This window comes from Neodiprion lecontei, chromosome 3, assembly GCF_021901455.1.
Source record: "Neodiprion lecontei isolate iyNeoLeco1 chromosome 3, iyNeoLeco1.1, whole genome shotgun sequence".
NCBI classification, from domain to species: domain Eukaryota; kingdom Metazoa; phylum Arthropoda; class Insecta; order Hymenoptera; family Diprionidae; genus Neodiprion; species Neodiprion lecontei.
In genome coordinates, this window is record NC_060262.1 from 34,858,834 (window position 1) to 34,883,190 (window position 24,357).

The window sequence follows — 24,357 nt, forward strand, 5'->3', positions numbered from 1 at the left end:
ATGTTCACGATAAAGGTGAAATGGAACTCAAAATTGATAGTGGACGTTTTTTTCGGTATATATACATACATGTATATAGTGATCTATAAAAACGCGATTGAGGGTTCTACAGTCTAAAATATTTATACGATTTCAAACGCACTATACTCACGAATTATAAAGAATCAATTGTTTGAATTATCCACGCGACCAGTCGCATATATTTGCGCTTTATACTTGGAAAATCGTCGAGTATAGTTTTCAGTCATAAAAATCGGACGGGCATATTTTTCTAAAAATGGCAGACGTAGTCTGATCGAGTTTATATACAAATCAAACACTAGAAGCTAAACTCAATGACCTCGCCATCAGTGCAAATAATATGTACATCAATGTACATCAATAAGCTGCAATCGAGCAGTGAACGTAGAATAAGTAAAAATCGACTCGATCCCACCCCCTGATAGCGAATCAAGTATAAGAAATTGGTAATTCACTTTCATCAATGAACGTACGGTTTTGAATTATCGATCAAGATCGGAAGATTATGATCGATAGACGCAATATTCATTCTTCCGGATCTCTATAATCGCATAGAAGATTGTTAATTCCCTTCAGGCGAAACCCCAGAATCATGCGGTATACGTCAAGGGAGTTGGCCCCCCTCGTAATTTTCCCATTCCGCAACCGAAACTGCGGAAGTATCGCTAGGACGTCGCGAACAGTACTCCGGAAGAGAATTTCGATCAAAGACGTTTCGTTACCCGATAGAGAGCATGCAGAGGTTGCGCAGGGCGGTCAGTGTAAAAGCAAAGCTTGCGTCATCGACCCCCGACGTCCCGCAAGCTCGAGTGAGTTGGTACTTAGTTCGCGGGTTGGCAAATATCCCGAGGCGTAGGTACGAGGCCACATACAACAGACCTTGTACCGTGCGCGGTGGAACACTTTCTTAAATTGAATAATTTAAAAATTAAATTTCTGAAACCTGTGGCATTCTGGGATCCTCCGGTAGTCTACCCACCGGCAGGATCAATAGGTATTTCCAGTCGGCGCTTTCCTGCGTCCACGCGGCGGCCATGTCTGGCTCATTCCGGGGATGGACGCGCCCACCGCCGGCAGCCGCGGCCAATCGCAGCCGGTTACGAGGGGTGAAAAGCTGTGGGTCGGGCCCGACGCGGTATCCTGACCGCTCGGTGGGCGTGGCCTGTCGCCCCTTCCAAAGGGGCTTTTCCTGCAGCAGGTGCAGCCAGTTGGCAGGCGGACTCCAAGCAAGCGCCTCGTGTCACGCCGCCACGCAGTTGTCGTCCCGGTCCTCTTTGCCAGCGGATGAGCGCGACGGTGCCGAATTACAATAGCGCACGGTGTGTCGGTAGTCCGCAGATACAAGACGCGGAGGAAGTAATTCGGGTCGCAAGGACGGACCGCGAGTCAGCTTTGGGACTTGAGAGAGATAACAAGCCTTTGCCCTGACCCGTGCTTTCACATAATCTGTACGATATTTTTTTACTTTACAAAATTATATCCAGTGTTTTCATTTGCGTTAATTTCGTCGCTGGGGAGCCTTTTACATTTATAACGGATACAAGCTGCGGCCGCACGTGTGATAAAAGGATGTGTATAATTTATACACGGCTAGACGAGAGAGCTGTGCTGTATATGTATAGTTTTCGGGTGAAATAAAGTTTCATTTGTGTGTCAAGATTGTAAGGAGAACGGATTGTGCGGGTGGTTGAGCTCGACGTATATTCTTGCCGATACTCGTGAGCAGCCCTTCCGATCGCGTTCTCTCCTAACTCTACGTACAAGTTGAGCGGAGAAATATTTACCTCACGAGTTAAGTGCGCCGAGCGTATTTCTCACCGCGGCTGTATAAAGTGTGTCTAATACCGAAGGAGTAAAAAGTGTATAAACAAAAAACTATTTGAAACAAACGCAGAAATAACTAGTTGAGAGAAGGATAAAAAAAAAAAAAAAACAATCTCCTTATACGTTGGAATCGCTGTACATAGTATACGGAGACAAAGGAAGTTATGCAGCAGGTGAATAATGACAGATCGTTCGTTGACCGTAAACGTGATAACGATGCCGCATCTCCGGAGAAAAACTAATCATTCGTCCGAGAATATTTGCAGGTAAAACGTCGTTGGTGAATTACAGGAGCACAGTAGTACAGAGGGTGCGGAGCTGGAATCGACAATTGAGTTGTCAAAGTTCGGAGAGTAGTGACGGGAATCTCCAAAGAATAAGTATTGGAAGAAGTAAAGGAAGAAAGAGGACGTAGACCAGCGATCGTCGCCAAGAAAAATCGTCCCGATCGGTTTATAATTTAGTAGGGAATCGTTTCGATAGACAGTGACGCTGATTAATACGTAACGCTGCACCTGCCGCGTGTTGCACGCATACACCTATATATATATATATATATATATATATATATATATATATAAATACATAAATACGTATACAATCACGTATAGAAGATAGAAACGATCGGTGAAGAGAAGTGCGCTTCCTCAGGCTTGGAGACAATACTGTAACAGTGGGTGCGCTGGGGCCCTCGGCACCCTTCGGCCGTTACGGGCCCGCCGAGGGAGCGGCCGCTGCGGGGGAGGTGGAGGGGTACGGGGGCGGTGGGGGCGGCGGCGGTGGCGGTGGCGCCCCTGGGGTCGCGGGCCTCGCGGGGGGAACCCCCCGGATTAGGGTTGCACCCCTGGGGGGGCCTTGTTGCGCGCCCCTTCCCGTCACCCAGGCCCACAACATAGGTGAGCCCCCGATCTGCGGTTTATTACGCATCTAGTTAAAATTAACGCTCGATTGACGGCTAGCTTTTGAAAGCTCGATTGCGCACGGAGCCTCTTTCATCCAACTTTATACCGCAGGTATAAATATTTTAGAAGGAAAACTCGAGGCTACGATGGATGCGAGAAAGATTCTTGTACTTTGTACTCATTGTTTCTTACTACAGCATGGACGGACGTCGATAAATTTTCGAACGTTATCATTCGAGCTTTTGGAAGTAAGCTGGGACAATTGCTTGTGGTTGTAGTGAAGTTAATGAAAGGATATGTATATGTTACACGGAGAGATGAGAGCAGATTTTACTCAATAATGCGGGAGAAGAGAGACACGTCGAGGTTTTTGGTAAACAATATCCATCTTTTACCATAATAGTAGCAGATTTTACTCTGCACGTAATAGTGGTTTTCATTGTTGTAGAGTAAATTCTGCCTTTCACGAAGTATATTTTACCAAAAAACCTGACGCGTTCCTTCTTTCTTGCAGTTTTTAGTAAAACTTGCACTTTTATTCTCTACGCGGAGGGTGCAACTCTTGTGCAATGTGAGTAATTTCAAGTCCTACTGCAATTTCCTGAGATTAGTATAGGTATGGCTGATGTCGTTTGCGTTATTCGTCTGATGGATCACGAAATTAGAGACGACACGGTATTAACAAATGTACCATGACAATTGTACGATACTTCCCTTCTCACAAAACCCCGACGAAAAAGATTGAGGATTACATTTATAACGCGGATCCCTGAATGTTAGCATGGACGTAATTTTGAGTCACTTGTTTCCTCTTGATGATTAGAAGAACTTGATCCTTAGATTCCCGAAGAGATCACGGTACGTTAAATTTTAAAAACGAACGCGGTTCAGTGAGCAGCATCTAGACCGTGAAATTCAAAAAAGTATCAGTACTTATAAACATTAAAGAAGGGTTGCACCCAGCGCTGTGTGTTATCTGCTGGGGCGAAAAGGTGTATAATCTCTTGTCTGAGCCGCTCAGGTATAAGTGATCCATGTAAGTCGGTGAACGTTGAACCACGATATTTGAAAGAATGGTATAGCAGTGACTGAGATCGCGAACGCGCATTATTTTACACAAATATATACATACATATATATGATATAAAATTATAAGTGAATTGAGCGGGAAAACGGAAAGTGTGTTTTTCGAATTCGTCTAAAAGGTCCGACTTACGGTGCTGTATCTCTGAGTGGTTCATTGAATTTCGTCCGACAATGAGCGCTTCTTTACCGTCTGCTGTTATTATGTGGGATAATTGTAGTAAGATTGCACGGGTTATACCATATTCTGTCTGGGGTTATTCAACGTAATTTCGCATTGTTCGTTCTGTATAAACAACGTTTAGACCCAACCCCAATTTTAGGGCTTGACAAGGAACAATTGCAACAGCTTGTCGTATAACTATTCTTAGCGAATACACCACACCTCTGTCTTATAGTTGTTCGCCATAAATACAGGATCTGTAATATTCGACCGTCAATGGGTTGCTTTGAGAAAATGATCTCCTTATCAACGATGTCGTTGTGTTCAATGAGTAAGCGAATCATTCGAATCTTGGTGCATAAAACAAGTGACGTAGAATATGGAAGACATAACCGACGTGCATGGAGTGCTTGAAGCTGGGAGAGAAGCAAACTGATAAAAGTTCGTCAAATCGCTCGGTTTAGGAAGGTGCGGATTAGCTATGCTCCTGTCCTGCGCGGGCTGCGAGAAACCTATTCTGGACAAGTTCCTGTTGAACGTGTTGGACCGAGCCTGGCACGCCAATTGTGTCCGCTGTTTCGATTGCCGCATCGAACTACAGGACAAGTGCTTCTCGAGGGAGGCGAAACTCTTCTGCAGAAACGATTTCTTCAGGTCGGTTTACCAATGTTAAAACTTGGCATTAATTCATTAGTCTTATACCTGATTATCAGCTAAGAAACGAAAGAAACCGCTGTCACAGCTCCCCGTACATAACGTTGACGTTCCTCGGCCCTCCCGCGATTTTTTTTCCAAGGAATCCTGTCTGCCGCTTCCATTTTTTGCCCGAATGGTATCGCAAGCGTGAATTAACAATCAAGATTTCGACCCGATGGTCTGATACTCGGATCAGTGACTGACCGACTGCCTTGCGGCTTGACTTGTAAAACGCCGCATTTTTTCTGTCAGGAGGGATTCCTTGAATTCGAGAATCAAATAAGGAGGTTCGCGGAACGCGTCATCGTATCACATTAAGATGTTTGCCCGCAGAAAATCCTACCTTTGCTTCGCACCCTCGTCCATAAATTGCATCGGCCCCGCAAATTGCATGCTACATATGCATACTGAGCGTTGCTAATTGGCTTACGCGAACGCAAAAAAACGCTGCGAACTTTCGAAGAGAGAATCGCACGTATAACAATCATACTCAAATGTATGGGATACGAATTGCATGCGTGTGAATATGGCGAGTCGAGTTGTCATTTTTCAGGCTCTGCTAACAAGCCGAAACTGCAACTGAAATATTCCTGCCACCGTTATGTTTGGCGTGAAATGACAATCGATAATCGCTGAGTACCGTAGACGACGTTACAGGCGAAATAAAATTTGAAGCGTGCGAATGGCCGCCATGTTGATTTGGCACCGGCGTTTAAATTCCACTGTTTGCACGATCGGCAAACATGTTTTTTGTGTAATTCTAGCCAACTTAACTTTTATAGCCGAATCGCAGTATTTCACGCCAATTATTCCTGCACCATGGACTGCAGCTATAAAAAAAAAAAATCCCCCACGTATTTCAGTTTTAAAAATGAATATTGAGCAATGCAGACGGAACCGCTGGTTATATAATATTTTTGGTAAAAATGTTGAAAATTTGATTAAACGGGTTCTCGTAAGTCACCAAAGACGCGTGGCGATGGTGCCGAATATTCTCCTTCCGATCGACCTAAAAAGGTATCTAATTTTTTATGAATAATGCCCTTATTCAACGTGACTCGATTTATGCGTGTTAGTAGCCGCGGGTCGTAGACCGGCGCGTATATTATAATACGCGTCAAAAGGCGCATGCACGCAGGCAAGGGCCGAACGAGGAAATATTATAAATGTTCCGTGACACCCATACGAGAGTTTGTTGGGCGTGACGACTGCTCCGAAGCGTATTCCAGGAAGGTCAGCCATCAGGGGATTCGTCTTGAGGTTTTTGCCAACCCACGTTACGGTTTATTGCGTCATCGCGAGTCGCGCCTCCGCGGATAAATGCAGAGCGCGGACCTCGCATCGTGCTGCGGGATAAACCTTACTAATTAATTTAAATCGACACCTTCCTTAAACCCGAGCCGACGGTTTAATACGATTCCAAAACCTCTGGAACTCTTATTTTCTAGCCTTACACCTTGCGTCAAAAAAGCTCAACCGCGCCTTTCGGGAAAGTTTTTTTTTTCACCTTGAACGCAAGCCGAAGACCCGCTGTCGATACTTAGAGTTTTTCGTGTTTTCCGAGTTATTCCAGTAAAGTGGCTTTGTTTAATTGCTAGAAACGCGTGATCGAGAAAACAAAAATATCGGAACTTACGCGTAATGTAATCATGGTCCTCGGTAAAAGTTCCCTTATTATTCATCTTTCAATCGATCGTGTCCTGCTGTTAATGGCGCAAAGATCAATCAGATCATCCAGCAATTTCGTATTACATGCAACGCGTACTGCGGCTGATCATAAGAAACTACGAATCCCGGCATATCCCGGAGTTTCGCCTCTTCCAAGACCAATTTGCAGCAGCTCCGAGTGTAGAATAATTGTGTAAGAAAACTTACAATCATCGAGTATGAAAACCCTTCGGCTTGCGCGACGAAGAGTGATTCTTCTAACACCGCGTCGCGGCGGCACCTGCGCGATATTTAAGAGAAGTCGTAGGTAAGAAAGTAAAGATGAAAGAGACAAAAGAGAAATAAAAAACCAGCCGAACGGTCCGGCATCGAGTCGCGTGTTGTGTTGGAAACTCCGGGCGTCGCGGCGCGTCGGCAGGCAAGTTCTGCTCTCGTCATCCCGGGAGCAAACCTTCTTCTGCAAGCCGTGGCTAATCGGGTGCGTTCGTTTTTATGCACGGGACCCGGTGTGTGATTTGTGTTGAACCTGCGCGTGTATAGTCGTTGCGGCCGTGTAGAGTATTCTTGTATTTCTTATTTTTGGGAGAATTCTCCGAGGCTTTTTCACCCGCGCGGCTTAGCCACGGTTTCCTTTTACTCTTTGCTCTTCTACTAAATTTTTTCTCCCCCTCTTTCTCTCTCTTTCTCTTATTCTCTCGTTTTCTTTTTGCTTTACGTATATACGATTCTAACGCCAAGAAACCCTTTTTAATATTTAATAATCTTTCCAGTCTTATACGTGCGGTATACATATATACACACTTCGGCGGATGCGCGCATATTGCGTGCACATATTGTATACGCGCGCACACGCACACACGCATACACCTCTTCCGGAGACAAGAGGTCGTACGACAGAACACATAAATAAACGGTTGCAGCGGGTTAGCTAATTGCCAGTAATTAATTGTGTAACATTTGTAATTAGACGGAGATAAATATATACTGCGCGAAAAAATAATTGAAAGACTTGTTGAAAAGGCGGTAACATACGCGTGTATACATTTTACGTGTATTAACGATCGCTACAGCTGAAAATTTAGGTATACGGGCATCACAGAATAATAGAAACACTGAATGTGTTGATGAACAAATTTGCGGAAAGCGACTATACGTGCAATACGAGGATATTGTAGGTACGTCCTTAAAGCGCTTCAAGCTTTAATGAGAATGCGAAGTTTTCCACGTTTGCTGATTTGCGCTTATGGCTTATTCTGTTTACACCTTTTAATATATATTTGCATATAAGTGCATCCTGCTTTTAACGACACGGAGATATCTCGTAGCATCCAACCTTTCCATGGAACGCAACTCGTCGCCATAAAATATTATTGCTACATTACCTTTGGAATAATAATCGTCGTTTTATCGGCTGTATTAGGAGATAGCTTAAATTGTATGACCGAGAAATAAATCAAGATTCGCGACGGATTGGTTCAAAGAAATGTAAAATATTTTTGAACTATGTGAATTGACCAAATAATTGTAGTCTTTACAGGGAATAAATTTTGATATCAATGTTTGCTTCATCGCCTGTCCACAATTGCAATGAAACGCATGAATTTAGGGATAACACAGGTACTGTAGTAATCAATCCTACAATAATAAGACATTTTTATATGAATCGTTATAATCTTTATGAAAAAGAGATGGTACAGTACGTTTGACAACCGTACTATTTACTGTTGGAAAATTGAGAGTGCGAAAAAGTGATAGGGATAAATAACATGTGTTCCAAAAATAATTCTCAAAGCAAGTATTTCGAGTAATATATGTATATTCTCCATAAGAACTCGTGATGAATTGAAAGTCACTTGTACTTTCTGCAACTGGGATTTCAGAGAAATTCTAAAAGACTACACGAAAGATAGTCGAACGTTTCCCCACTGTTCCGATTTTAGCAGTCGATCAGATCCGCTGTTACATTACTTTCCGATAATTTGCGTTACGCGTCCACGAGTGGTGTAAATATATACATATATTAACGAAATAGTAAAGCAATTCGTTTATATCTACTACTAATTTTCGTTGTTCGACTCCATTACAAAATTTAATTTAATATAATTCTTTCAATGTTGTAAGAGTCTGATATTCTTACGAGCCACTCCAAAAAAAGTTATTAATCCTACCTCGGTTATCCCAAAATTCGTATATTTTATTGTAATTATAAATAAGTAATAAAGCAAACATTGGTACCAACATTTTCTTCCCGACTTGACGATCTTCATCTACAGTACATTCTCATGCGAATTAGCGAAGAGGCAGTGAACGCACAATCGGCAAATTACCTCATAATCGTCGGTTAACTTAAAATTTTCCGCAGTTTTAATTGCAAGCCTTGATTCTCTTGCGTATAGAGATTCAAGGCGTGGATGGAAAAATTATCTCATTCCCATCCATCGCGTTGCTTGTATCTACAGTCTGACGCCATCGCGGTGAAACTAATTGTAAGACGTAGTCCGTGCCAAGAATCACGTGATTCAAACTCTGCAGGCACGTTAATGCTTAATGCTTAATGCTTAAATGCTTTCATCGAAATACAAATCATAACCTTACGTTGTGTGATTTTTCATATCGTCGCAAAATGTAGCGAATTTAAGTGATAGTTTTAGATGTTACTGCGGGATCCCGAAGACAGCTCCGTATTGCAGGTCGTTAATATTCACCTGAACTTCTTCAGCCATTGATCAATGGTTCTCCAATACCGGCAATAAATCAAGAGCACAACAATTTATCGATCTATAAAGGGTAGAGCAAAAAAAGGAAAATTTTTTCAACAAACCAATTTGCCAGTAGCGAATGCAAAAATGTTTGAAATCAATCGCGGTTCCTCAGTAATTTATCATTTATCTTTTACAATACTTTTTGCAAAGCAGCACTTACAATCAGTTTAGTTTTTACTCGAAGTTGCCGTTTTCATGTTTCGTATTGCAGTCAAAAACTGTTTCACGAATGTGGATTTTGACAGTAAAAATAACGTCGACTTTGCGAGATAATGATTTAAGTTTTGTAAATTTATTGCAACAGATCGATAGGTAGTTGGGAAGAAAACTTGAAAATTTTTTCGTACATTTAAACAAATACCAAGATCTCCAGATATGAGAAGAGAATATTGTTGGGAAATGCGGCGATAAGTTACACTCTACAAACTTCGGTACTCGTGCGTTGTAAAAAATGATTCGTTCCGTGAGGTATTTTCATCGACGATAAATGCACGTGCGTTACATCGGATCGTGAGTCAAATAGATACACGTGTCAACGTGCAGTAATTACATAATCGCAGGGGGATCGATTAATCAAGCCGTTGAAAATTCGGGTCTGTGAACTTGTAATATTTCCCCGTTGAAGGTGTAATTCTCACCTTCGTAACCGAGTGACTGAAAGACCGGTCAACAAACCGGACAACAAGTACAAAGATTGTTGCTGGAATAATTCTGCGGGTCGCTCTTGCGTTAAACGAGATACAGCTGTTTGAAATTAATGCAGTTTAATTCGAGATTTCGCCGCCGTTTCAAACTGTTTTCATTCACGCACTTTCGGCCGCTCCGGATCAGCCAACGTGCTTGAAAAGTCGAAAGTCCCACTTCAAACGCAACTCGATTTTATGTAAAACATACGTACGTATACCTATGTATAACATATATGGAAGTCCGTTGACTCACGGCGGCTGCCGGGACTTTGAGCTTGATTTGTCAGCCGCCCTGACCTTCGACCTCTCAGAGTATAATTTAACCCAGCTTGCGCCGCGCCCCGTCGCGTCGCGTCTAACGCTTCCTACCGATGATTTATTACATTTTTTTGTTATACTTTAAAGCGAATCGCCGTCACGGGCCGATGCACGTCGAATCCCCGTGTCCCTATCACCGAATCCAACGACTACTTGAGACTAGCCGACATTCATCCTCAGCGTCGAACTTGACCGGAGTTATATTATGTACCTGAAGAAATAGGTTTTTAATTACTCGAAGGAAATTTCTCAGCATCGCGGTCTTTTGATCCGGTTCGATTTTGATCGCCGTCTGGAGCTTCCAAATATATATCGATACGAATTTCAAAAGTCTTGCAAAAATTATGTTGAAATTTTCAGGAACGATCGTTTAAGCTGAGAATATTCCATCGCAATTATCGATACTCGTATGGTTAAATACTTAGATGTTAGTTTCGCGGGATCCGAGTGGAAAAAATGTTGAACTTTGACCCTGCGCCAATGCCGCAAAGGCGATCCTTTGATTAATCGAAGGATTTTGTGTTTGGTCTACAGGCGATACGGTACGAAGTGCGGTGGTTGCCTGCAAGGCATCAGCCCGTCGGATCTGGTAAGAAAGGCTAGAGACAAGGTGTTCCATCTGAACTGTTTCACGTGCCTGGTTTGCCGGAAACAGCTAAGCACAGGTGAGGAGCTTTACGTGCTGGACGATAACAAGTTCGTATGCAAGGAGGATTACTTGTCCGGAAAACCTTTACCCCACACGCACCATGCCCACAGTCATCACAGTCATCACGGTGAGTTTTGAGCCCACCGCATCCGCATGAATCGGTATAAGAATCAACCTGCGTGTACAAGAAATTTTTTTTTTTTTAATTTATTTTCTTTTATTACTTGTTTTTTTTTTTTTTATAGTTTCACCGACAATCATCGCTTCTTTCCCCCGATAGTATTTATAAAGAGGTGTTGTTCACCTGTGAATTCAATTTTAAAATGCTGTGAATGCCGGCACAAGTCTTCATCTCTCGAGACGCCGCTCCGCGTCAACCGAAATTAGCGCCTAGCTAGTCAAACGTGAAGAGGATGAAAATTTATAGAGACTTTTAGGGTGACTCGGTTAAGGAGACTCGTGTATAACGTCGAAGATTAAACTGTGAAATTATACGTTCTAATTAAAATATTACGGTATAGCTAAACGACAGATTTTACAGCTGGTTAACTGCGTCGTGCATGTATATATATAGAAACGGTGGAATACATTTGAATAGAGATATTGACTGGCCAAATACAGAAACGGAGAAAAGATGTGTCGAGAGGTGGGTGCATAATTCAAATCGGCTCGGTCTGTCCGCATACTTCAACCGATTGTTATAATATATACATCAATTTATTCAAGGATGCACTTTGATATTATACTTAGACGACAGGGACACCTGAAATTAGGGAATTACGTAAAATGGTAAAGTCAAGGGAATTCCGATTCTTTCGTAAATTGGAAACTGCACAAATTATGAGGATTTCGTACCAGCTGTAGAAATACTGCATTTTAACGAACATTGACGGATAAAATCGATCCATGTCCGCTCGGGATAAAATAAATACGTATCTATGCAGGATGTGATCCTGAATGACACCGGTGAAAGTTGTTTCTCAGAAAAGTCCAATTACGTTAGGTGGAGAAAAAATTTGCATCGTACCGTTAATTTCGAGCAGAATAAACCCGTTCCGCGATACACTCTTTGCGAAACATTCAAAAATCATCGGAGAACGATGCGATCTGTGTATAATACAATATACATATACATAGAGGTATGTTGTACCCGGTGCGACAACCGCTTTTACTTCAACTGCCTCTAGCGATGAGACGTGACGTTTTATGGATCCAGACGCGGACTTTCGACTCGTTATACTTTAAATGATACAGTAAACCCCTTCAATAAAACTGGGCTGTTAAAAATTTAATTCGAGGTGCGCCAATCCTGCATAAATAGTCTTAACTAACTAAGCGAATTTCAGTCAACATACTACAATGGCTTCTGGACAGTAGTAAAGATGGCGTCGAAATTTCTGCAGACTTTCGTAAAACACTGTCGATGATAATTCTGATTCGTATTAGAAAAGTCGAGATTTTCACGGTGTTGCAGATTTAACCGGCGACAGTTCATGGAAGAACGTGCGAGGGTTCGAATGAGTTGAAAACCGCGCGAATCTCGTTTTTTTCCATACATTCCATTCTCGTGGAACATTTGACAGCTAATTCTAAATATACGAGGTAACGGTTCGACACTTTTAAGTTCGGAGATTTAACACGGACTTCGCAGTGTCGTTGCGAAGGATTATTGCAGGGTGTGTTATGCGCGAGGTTCGATAGAGGAAAGGGGAAATATCTTGTGTAGGCTATACGCGCACCTCTGAGAAGACGAGAGGCGGCAAGCTGTGAAAACACCGCAACGCAGGTCCTTGAAAAGAGTACCGCGGCTCAGTTTCATGGGGTTTTGTAACGATGAAACGAAAACCGAAGGTCGTTATGTTACGCAGCAGGGCCCTTTTGTCGCATGCCGACACCTAACCGCAAGGCCCAACCCCCTCGGATCCTCTCGAGCTTCGGTGTAGGGCCCCGACCTCCCCACTCTGCTAGAGCTGGGTATAACGCGATGAATTATGCGCAGAATTTCAACTTTAAATACCTTTTAAAGCCAACTTGAGTATTAGGTTATTGTCAGAGAGTCAGAGAGACTCGCTGTCCTACCCGTCGACGCCAATTTGCTCAACCCAGCTCAGTTCGAATCCTCCGTTAAAAACTCTCGCTATTGTGTAAGAGCAGAACAGGATTGAAAAAAAAATACAGGTAGGATGTAACCTCGGAATACGACTGTTTGTTTAGCCACGAAAATAAGTCAATTAATTCGGTAACCGTTTCGTGGTTCGTCCAACAAAGCAAACCCCAAAAGGTATCTACTCGTATATGCTCAAGTAAAAATCTGTGCGTATCTACCTTACGAGACCAACGAATTGCGGCAAAATTTACTCTCCCTGATCAAGGTTTGCAGGAGGATTCACAGCTCCGCGGTATTTAAATCAGGACTCAAGCCGTTTGATAGTTATAATTTGGTAGATCAACGAAGGGTAATGTTTGGATATAAGGTTTAGAATTAGCTACCAGTTTGCTGGATCTCCATGTGTACTCAGAGCCAGAGGGTTAATTTCAGACCGGTAGGTATGAAATTGCACGCTACTTTTATCCTCGATTATAATTTTCTTTTATTGCGTCAGCACAAGTGCCGCTTCATCGCGAAGTGGGTATAGGTACGTCTGCTCTGCAGTAGGTCTAGCTTATATCGAAGCGCTGATTTCTTTACCGTATCTATATTACACTACCGGCCACTGTTGCACGTATATACATTATACACTTACGCGTTGCGAAATTTAAGTGCAAGATCTAATCATCGCGTTGATTGTACATTATATTTATAACCTCCGCGGCGATAAGCATGCACCGTTCTCAGAAACGACGCTTCAAGTTCAGTCATGAGTTTAAATATTAAATAAATATTAAACTATTCATGCAACTCGTGTATAACTGTTCAAATAAAAAAAAAAATCGTTTTTTTCACCAAAATTTGATAAAATTTTCTCGAATAATACTCCGACGCTACAGTTATTCCCGTCGCTATTCTTTCCCTACGAAAAATTCAAGCTCGATTAATTCGCGTTTGATTTGAGACAGCGATCATTTGGCAAATTTAGAACGAATTCAATTTGTCATAAGCTGTATTAAAAACGCCCGTCCACTCCGCGCTGAGTACAGATAACCGACGATGACTCGAAATTGGATGATTTGGTGTTGACAGGGGGTGATTCTCTGATGGGATCCGGTTCCGAGGACGAGGACGATGACGGGAGTTCGCACCACCATCACGGCGGCGTCGGTGGGACGCATTTGGGGCCTCACAACCTCGCCGCCGGGGTTCCTGGGGACCCGGGTGTTGGCCACGGCGGTGATTTACCCCTTGGCGGTGACCCCTGCAAGCAGGAAGACTCGGAGGATCAAGGTGAGCTAAGCCTGCAGCGTTGCGTTGATCTCATCGTCGGCAAAAGTCCCTCTCTTCCCAGATCCGCTCCACTGCGGTATTCGGTTAGAAACTCGCGTGCCTGTACGTCGTTTTGTCAGCAAAAATAAAACTCAACTCCCATGACCGAAGGCCGAAAAGAAAGCTTATTGTACGTACAGTCAACAGTCCGTGGCAATTATCGCCTAACAAACGAAGGTGGCAACGAAGGTGACGGTACGATTGGAACGCTGTCAACAGGCTGCAGGTGAGATTCGTACGACATGTTGATCGGTCTGCTATACCTTGAAGGCAAGGATAGTGCGTTGTGTAAAATGTATAATGTATACCTGTATAAGATGTTCATGGTTTTATCGACGACTGCCATTTACGTCGATGCCGTCCAAGCCCGATTTCAACGTTGTTTTCTTATTGTTTGACGGAGAGTAACGACGTTCCTGATGTTATTTTCCATCTATCGACACCTTGCAACGTCAAATCTAAATCCAAACAGGGTAAAGCACTGATTCAAAACCGTACGCGTCACTCGGTATAATCACGATTCTGTGTCTACGCACGGTGTCTTGTGAAAAATAGTACCTTCGAATGGTTTGAAAATTGTCAGGTCACTGGAAGAGCGCCTAAAATACAACGCCGTTTGTACTTGTGTCTCCTATGCATCGTCAATGGTTCGCGGGTAGCTTGCATAAAGTCGTATATGTGTATTATATACACATGTCGGTATAATACACCATTGTGGAGTGTGACACTGTCCAAATATTTTCTTTGTCCCGTGGTTGAGACCTCCCCTGCGCTGTGTGTACAGTATCTATGGCCTGCAGGACGTATAGATCTCAATGGGCTTATAGGAGGCTGTGTAATAATTCAATGGGGATGTCTATTTTCGGTGGGGCGAAAACTCACGACTGTGCAGAAATGTATGGTGGCAGCGATCGGGAAACGATGCTCAGACCTTCTTCGAGTATATTCGGGGACAAAGCGGAAAGAAAACCGGCTCTCTCTTTCCTTGGCTTTTCAATCCTCTCCGTACGGAAAATAGCTGATGGCATATCAATCGGTCGGTCGATCTCTGCACAATAAGCGAAAATAAGGTTGCAACAACGCGAACACCGACCAGTCTTAACGGTACTATTTACCTATATATCAGCGCTTGTGTATCCTGCAAAGTTTATTGTGCCCATAAGATATATGTGTATATATATATATATGTATACTTATTTAAGTGACGAAACTTGCATTGCACTATTTTTTACCCAGTCAGACGTTTTTTTTGGACTCGAAAAGCAATTACAGCCGAACACCTCTTGCGGAGAACGTGATGATCGATTTGTTCTGTCGTATGTGATGTAAAAAATTCACGTCATCGGGTAGATTTTCTAAACGTCTAAAAACATCGACGAAACTTTGGCAAAACTATGCGTAAATTTTTCAATATTTAGATAAATACCTGTGTCATAGTAATTTTTCTTGTACATACGACCTGTAGAGAAATTTATTTTCGTACCGTTAACACTGTGCTAAAAATTTTTGCACGTATATATATATTGTTACAAAGGGTGAAATCACTCGTTTTGCCCCCTTTTAATGATCTAGTAGTCATCATAGATAAAAGGCGTTTATAAACCTCTTATGTCTTTAAAAAGAATAAGGTTGCTGCGTCAACCGACATTATTGTAAAAACAGTCTTGTTTCAGACTTAAAACCAGAAACACGTACCCTGCAATTAAAGCTTTTTCACGACATTTATTTACGCCTTTGATTTTGGCTTGATAATCAAACTCACGAATCCATATTTATTTCCGTAACGTCCAAGAACGTTACAATATATATACATGTGCGAGAATGAAAGAAAAATGCCCCTCTAATCCTCACAATAAGCCGTGTTAATTCGATGAAAGAATTAGCCGACCCAGTTATGTATATACACGTGATAAACCGTTCGCGACCGATATATACCAACATATATACCTATATACATATATATATGTATATATATATGCGGAACGGTTTTGATCCGGGAACTTGGGCCGAAGTAAAGCGGCAGGTATACGAGTACGTTATATAGATGGTATACATAGATGCCGCGGTGTAAAATGTTTTTTCGCCGGTGAAGGTAAAAAATTGAACCCGGTTCAACGAGGGTTAAACGATGAAATTATTGTGTACTCTTTGATCGAAGGTTCGCTCGACGGCGATCCCGAGACTCGAGACAGCCAGACGGAGAATAAAAGTCCGGACGGTGGAGCGGGCGGAGGAAGCGGCGACGGCGGGGCCGGTTCCAAAAGGCGCGGCCCCAGGACGACCATTAAAGCCAAGCAGTTGGAGATACTCAAGACGGCGTTTTCGCAGACGCCCAAACCGACGAGACACATCAGGGAACAACTCGCCAAGGAGACCGGCCTTCCTATGAGGGTCATACAGGTGAGTCGGTTCTTCGCGTCGTTCTGCTTGTCGGAAATTTTTTCTTCCTTCATCACAGATATATCCCGGAGATGAAGTCGTGCCTTAACTATGCTGTACGTGTAATTTTTGCCGCAGTGCAGTAATTTACGAGTCAGCGATTGATCTCATCGCGTTGATGAAACGAAATTTTCATGGCAGTTCGTTTGCTAATTTTCATCAGCCAACGGTTTGAATCGTGGCGATCTGTAACGCTACTTAACGCCGAACATTCAGAGCTGATCGCTGCAGTTTAATTTTACACTTCTAGTTCGAAAATTACATTGTTACTTTTGTAATTTAGCAGCAATCGCGGTGATTCTCTGTCGATGCAGTGACGTCGAAGAAATGTATACATAAATGAAGATTTTTGCTCAATTATTACTTTGATGAGTCTGAAAAAATCATCACGTTTGGTTGTAATGGGAGAAAGTATGGACGACTGAATTCGTAACAGTAACGATTGCGTGATTACAGTTGCGCTGAGATTTTAACTTCTTCGATCAAGTATATTAAATTTATAACGTAAACATTTACGACGATAAAACCGCATATTATAGTCCAAAATATATACACACCTTCGGGTATGTATTGCGCTTTGTGGATAGAAAGTAATGATTGTACCGTTGGGTATATTTCGCATTTTTTATCAAAGAAAGTTCTGCACACTGGGCGTCGAACTGTAATATTCGCCATTAAATTTACCCGCGTGGAGCAAAATTTTATTAGTTGAATTTAATCACGCGATAGAGGTAAGAAGATCGGTTATCGTCGCGAATACGGTTACTGCCACATAAAAGGTCTTCGCATTAATCAAAGGGGAGTATTAAAAAAACGCTGCAAGTGCGATGTTTTTCAAAAAAACTTCCTCACACGAACTCAAGCGATACCTAAACAACAATTCAACGAATAAGAAACCGTTTTTCTCCGTTTCTTTTAGTCGAATTCCTGGTCGCAAGCACTTGCGACCTCTTTCAATTCTCCTCTCAAATTACAAAATTGGCAATAGACGATCCGCAATTATTGCGTCCCGTGGTGCTTTGAAAATAAAAGCCGATCGCAAAGTACGCGCGAATTTAAGCTGCGCAAGGATTACAGGAAATCGTTATCCTTTCTCGTTTCAGGTGTGGTTTCAAAACAAAAGGAGCAAAGAGCGGAGGCTGAAACAACTAACGTCGATGGGCAGGGGCCCCTTCTTCGGTGGATCTCGAAAGATGCGGGGGTTCCCCTTGAACTTGAGTCCCGGGGCGCTTGGTGGCGAAGACGGACCCCCGCCGGGGTTCCCCTACTTCGCCACGGACAAGTTCGAGTTTGGATACGGCGGACCCGTCGCGTTTCACCACGAATTTTTCGGCGGTCATCCCCCGCCGCATCCTCACGGCCCTCCCTTCAGCGGTCCTGGAAATCCTGGTGAGTTCTATAGGTTTTTTAGAGTGTTTCGGGTGCACTGAGAAAAATTTCATTTGTTACAGTAACTAGAAAAATTCAGTACCTAAAACAGGTATCGTTGAAAAAAAAAAAAACTGTTTGAATATTGTTGAAATTACGAAAAACGAGGTACGCCTAACCATTTTGCGCTATCGTCGATACTTTTTTGGTTATTGCAACGCAAAATCCGTTTCTGAGGTTTACTCAACTTTTTTAGTTAAACAAGGCTTTGACGTCAATTTATTCTTGCACGAGCATTAAATTTTCGCAACAGTTGCAAGGAAACATAATAACAGTGATCGTAATGAGAAAGAATAGTAACGGATACCAGACCTTCTGGTAACAGCTAGAAAACTAATTTTCATTTTGTACCTAGAACTATATTTTTCGATTGCGGTAAAAAATGAAAATGGTCAAGGACTGAGCGGTAACCGCAACTAAAAATTTCTCTCAGTACGTTTATTACGAAGATCTTTTACAAGGGCTAAAATTTACTCCTTCGGAGGGTGATCGGATGGCTTATCGATGTAAGGCCGTTCCGTATTGTACAAATTTTCCGTCGAGCTTTTCACTGCCGCGTTGTGTAACCAGCTACGTTGCCATATACAGTAGGTGGGGGTTGCGAAAGTTGGCGTATATGCACGCAAATAGATGATACGTGTGTAAATTTGAACGGGTCTTGGTTTATTTATATTCGTAAAGTCTGCCTGGGATTATCGATTATCGAAACATCCGCGACGCAATATAAATCTATAGATATTATAATTACGCAAAATATAATGCGTAACGCGACCAGTGTATTGTTTATCTGCAGAGCAGATGTATTATTCGGAATTCATTCTTGCAACATTGTACGCACATTATTTTCGTTCGTGGATGCTTTATATATTCAGGACGATCGTGAGGATGACTCTGAATTAATCTTTACTCATCGTTAGTTTTTAAATGCCAGACGAAATCGACTGATAAATCATTCTAACATTCGACAATTACCAACTTCAAGCGACAAGTTCAACCAACTTTTACGAACTTGTATCTACTCTCGATGTAAATCGGTCTCTGTATAATAAATTGAGAAAAAATCTGAAAACATCTTGTTCATTTAGTATCGAATGGAGCTCAAGTTGAGTGTTTTAAATGAAAGACCATTGTGCAACGGAATACTGTTTTCATTGATCGTGAAGCGAAGTGAAACGTTGCTTGAATTCGCGATTTTTTAAATGAAATTTCGCCTACCGTCAACGGTATCGTCAATGCTCTTCATAAACTTTCGTTCAAACATATTTTTACCGAGACATACATCCTTAACACCGCCGCATTCACTTCCTCCTGTCGATACGTGTTTGCATTCACTTTTACAATACGTAACCGCTTGAACTCGTCTCCTATTTAACCATTCAGAGACGGTTTCGGATGTAACCGATACGTCTACCAGATGTCAATAGAATCCTGCTCGAACAGCAGCTCGGCAGTTTATCGTAAAAGGTATAATACACACAGAGAGAAGCATTGTCCGCAGTCAGTCGAGTGAATGAAGCGAATCGCGAATATTTCGCGCCGTTTTACCAGAAAATTTGTAACCGCAATCTCGATTCCTCCCCGTGAACGCGCATTTACGTGCGTTCGTGTGACAAAAACTTGATTTAAAAAAATAAAATTAAATATAATAAAGTGAACAAAATTAATATACTTGGGTACACCGGCGATTTGGCAAAAAAAAAAAAATTCCTCCAGTTCAAAGGGCTAAAGTGTCTTTAGTTTTTAGTTGGTCTTGCTATTGCAGGCCTAGATCCGGCTAGTCTCGCTGGAATGGCAGCTGCGGCTGCTGCGGCCGGCGAATATCCTCCCCCCGGCGGACCTGGCGGACCTCCCGAGTTCCTCACGGGTCCTCCAGGCCAAGGTCCTCCCGCACCTCCAGGTGGCAGTCCAGGGGAATTCCTAGCGCCGTCAGGTAAGACGATTCACCGTTAAACCGCAACGAACCTAATTACCTACGTAACAAAAGATGTCGGATGTCCGTCGCTTGTCGGAGATGAAATATTTAAGCCGCCGCTTTGAAAACGATAACGAGATGATTTTCAGCCGTGCGAGGTTGGGATTAATATTATACAATCGCGGAACCCTTTAATAACGATAATTGATCGACAGGGCTCCGGTATGTTAATTAAGAAGAATTCCGAATCTTTGCAGGCGGTGGCCAGGGAAACCCTGGCGGCGGTGGTAACGGGGGCGGTCCAGGAGGCGGGGGAGGCGGTGGCGGATTCCCGGAACCCCACCAGATGCAGAGCGAAGGCCTTGTCTGGTAGAACAAATTAGCCCAGCATAACAGCTCTTAATTTATGTATAAGGAACTCGAGTAAATTTGAGGAAGACACGTGAATTGAGATCCGCGCGGTCGCAAAAGGTGCTCGATCAGCAGCTCGTCGATCTGTTGATCATCACTTCTGCCTCTGTTTTTGTAAGATATATTTATCATTATTATTGTGTATAAAATTGGAGCCCCCTCCCCCCCCCCCCCCCGACCCACTTCATCCCCGAAACCCCGAAGACCCCTATTATGTATAATGTTATGTACCTTGTTAATTATTTTAACGTTAATTATACCTTAAGAGACCTTGTAGATATTGCTATCACACATTGTACTAATTATTATTATTAAATATAAATATATAAATACATACATATATTTTGTGTGTGTGTATGTATGTGTGTGTGTGTGTATATATATATATATATATATATACAGACACACACATATATATATATATATTATATATACATATAACTGTTAAGGCGGCATTCGATGTAAATACACTTTGACGAAAACAAAAAGACAAGATATACAGAAAGGAAAACAAATTGACGTATAACATATTTCAAATTTACATAACACACATTAGATTTTAAAGACGAAACCGACATTATATATACATACATATATATATATATAATAGTATATGTATATGTATATAAATAATAATAACACTAAATATTGTGTACGACACAACACGCCCCGCCATAATGCATATTAATTATAAATATTATTATATAATAAACCACCTCGTATTTCCGTAAAAATAATCGTCTCTACCTGATCACCTCGGCGTGTTACACTTTCACCTTACCACGATATACCCTGTCCTCCCCAGTCGTCAACGGGTTTAAGTTCACGCATCTTGTCCGAAGGACAATGAACCTCGACATGCGACATTGCACACCTTGGAAAATACGTGACAGACGTACCGTCTTATACGGCGTAGCTGTTTACCGGCAGCACCGGCTTATCAACTTCTGCAGGCTCGTATTATTCTAAACATATCGTATCAAGGGCTGAGCCGCTCTGCGTTATCGGTTCTCCAAGTATTTGCAAATTTCCATCACCAGGCAGAAACGTTTAGGAACAAAGAATTCACGCCTCGGAGTCTACATCCGCATTATAAAATGTCGAATGGGTAGTAAGAAACGAGTCCCGCCCTAAATAACGCGGGTGGTTCCCTAACGTCGTTAAGGTCCAGCCGGAAGACTCGGATGTAGAACATCTGGCGAATTCGATTTTGATGTGTTTCTGCCCCGGGGGTGCCGCAACGTACGTACAGCGCCCGGTTGACGGGGGTCGTCGATCGTCCCGCGGTGCCCCATGTGTTACTGCGTTACAACATTGTAGCGTGTGGCGTTTCACCGCGGCCTGGCGAAAAACCTCCGCGAACGACAGATGCGGACCCGCCTCGTTCCCGGGGGAGTCCTGCAGGCGGACAAACCCTCCCCGGGGAACATCGCCGGCTTACAGCCTATCCTCTTTTACCCCCTTCGAGGTCCCGGCCTCGGTTCGATCCGTAAGACACAAGGACCCCCCAAGGAACGACGCCGCCGCGACGCAGGGCTTCTGCCACGGGGACGTCGTTGTTACGGTTCGACGCGTGCCCTCCTCCCCCCCCTGCCTCACCTCAAACCACCGCCATCCACCCCCGGGCCCCCGGGGCCCCCTCTCGAGCGTAGCTGAACCTCGTTTAGTCATGCGTCCGGGATAATTAGCCTCGGATAAGCAAGTGCATCGCTCAAGCTCTTTGTTCTCTGCTCGACACGGTCCGACTTTATTCTACGGACGGACGGCGGGGGAGGGGGAAGGGCTACTCGAAGACTTTCGTTTTTTTCTCATTTTATTCGAGGATGTCGATTAGGTAAATCATCGTAAGAAAAACCCATTCACGATCGACGTTTTTCCTGTGAAATCAGCTCCGCGTTGACACCAATTTTATATCGTTGAGGCATACGAGAGAGAGAGAGAGAGAGAGAGAGAGAGAAAATCGTTTATTAAAAAATGTCCTGGAGAAATGTGCCCCCTAAGGACAACACAAACGCGTTGACAATGTACAGCTGTCGGTGAAAGAAGAAATAAAAATAAAACAAAATAAAATAAAAATAAAAAATAAACATATAACAATATATAAAAATAGTTAAATTAAATCTGGGCTTATTAAATAAAATACGCGGAGAGATACTCGCGGGAAATGTCGGGTAAGAAATCGTTTTCGGGTTTCTTTTTTCCAAATGCAGTTTCGAACGGCATTAAATAATTGATGCAATCGAGAATCGAATTGAAAGACTTCGATTTTTTTTTCCTGTACATAGATCATGCTAGGCGTGTTCGATGATTTTACCTCAAGGGGTAAAACTGATACACACCACTCGCTGGAATTATAGACTCATAATTGTGACCAAAAGTTACACGCGCGTAATTTTTGTACCGCATCAATCCGCAAGCATTTCTCATTTGCGAATAGTAATCAAGTTTCTCATACGTTATATAACGATGACATGGAACATACGGTACGTAAATGCATGATTTATTACACACCAACGCACATACCTGCTTAAACGCAGATGAGAGTACACGAGCGAAAATTTGTTTAAATAACGCGAGCACGTTTTACGCGTTTTTTCATGCGTATTTCCCGTGCACAAAGTACTCGTTTCTACGACGGTAAAGCGATATCTGCGAATGCGCATGCGCGGAGTACGGAAAATAGGTATTTTTCGTACTCCGCGCACGCGCCGTCGCAAACAAATCTGACATCACGCGACCCTAACCTCCACTTCGCGTTTCGTGAAAAAACGCGTAACATACTCTCGTTATTTGCAGCGTGTAAACGAAGTCCGCGTGTAAATACGCGGCCTGCACGATCTAGGATTTCCCCCTCCCCCGGCTCCCGAGGGCGCCCTGTGTCTCCGGTGGGAGTTTTCAAAGTCGAGGGGGCATGTCACGGTCCACGTGACAGAGACTCACGTGTCGACACACGTGTCACCCGCCAACCCCCGTAGCTCACCCCATTTCTCTAATTATACACGGAAGCCTTACAAATCACGCCCCGGTTAACGCGCATCGCGTCGAGGCTTCCGCTGCACCGCGACGAAGAAAACGGCTCATGCATCGCCGCGCCGTCGTGATTCCGCAGGTGTTTTTCGGCCCCGCTTCAACACTATCCCGAATCGACGAAAAACCTGCGGCTCGAGCTACCTGAAATTAGGATTCGGATTTGAATCGGCTTGTTGAACGCTCCGGACGGATTCTTTGGAGACGGAAAAGAAACTCGGTCAATTCGATGCAAGTTTGAAAAGTTTCAAACGACCTGCACTACCTACTATTGTATGGTTCCTAATTTTTCCCCAAAAATCAATAACCATACGAATTATTCGAAATCGGAGTACGAAGGACGGTAACATATCTAGGTACTGTATTATCGTAAGAATGAAAACTGCACGATTCACGTTCACGGATCGAACCCCGAATCCGATCGCTGTATCGGAATGATTCCGAGCTACCTGGAGTTACCAATTTCAAGATCCGTCTTTACTCAGCCGGCGATTCGACGTATCAGGCACTGCGCAGCAAATTTCACCCAAGTCACGTTACGGGTCTGGGACTCGAGAATGGCCGATCGTGGGGGTTGCGCGTGTGTGCGCACCTGTGATTGTAAGGACACATGTAGACGCGGACCTAGTAGCCGAGATAAGTATACGCCTGGGATCGTGAAGGCGCGCGCTGGTCGCCTACCTACCGTTGGACGGCTGTTATGTAGGTACCCACCTACCAACATCGGCCGCGATTAGGCCGACGTGTTGTACAAGCCGTAGGCTCATCGGCAATCAACTCGAAAATTGATGAAAATTTTTCGACAGGTATATACAAGAAACCGCACCGACTATTTCTCGACTCGAGCGTGTAACACGCTGCGGACATATCCAAGTCCGTGTCGGTGTATAATTTCTACGCTCGCGTGTGCGAAGAATAAAACAGTGATCGAATGATCGCGGGATTAC

General features: G+C 43.2%; 1 protein-coding gene across 3 annotated transcripts; it reads left to right on the forward strand.

The window, feature by feature from the left end:
• The first annotated feature begins 2,645 nt into the window (after positions 1-2,645).
• Positions 2,646-21,094, forward strand: LOC107218981 (LIM/homeobox protein Lhx5). 3 transcript variants are annotated; one of them, XM_015657031.2, is made up of 8 exons: positions 2,646-2,741; positions 4,458-4,647; positions 10,658-10,899; positions 13,954-14,154; positions 16,352-16,593; positions 17,736-18,021; positions 19,805-19,990; positions 20,230-21,094. In XM_015657031.2, the coding sequence occupies exons 2-8, from the start codon at positions 4,475-4,477 to the stop codon at positions 20,343-20,345; spliced, it is 1,446 nt and encodes a 481-aa protein (XP_015512517.1). In that variant the 5' UTR covers positions 2,646-2,741; positions 4,458-4,474; the 3' UTR covers positions 20,346-21,094. The 3 variants fall into 3 exon arrangements, with proteins under 3 accessions (XP_015512517.1, XP_015512516.1, XP_046590409.1); XM_015657030.2 differs by having other exon boundaries at positions 19,823-19,990; XM_046734453.1 differs by lacking the exon at positions 20,230-21,094 and having other exon boundaries at positions 19,798-19,977.
• The last annotated feature ends 3,263 nt before the right edge of the window (positions 21,095-24,357 follow it).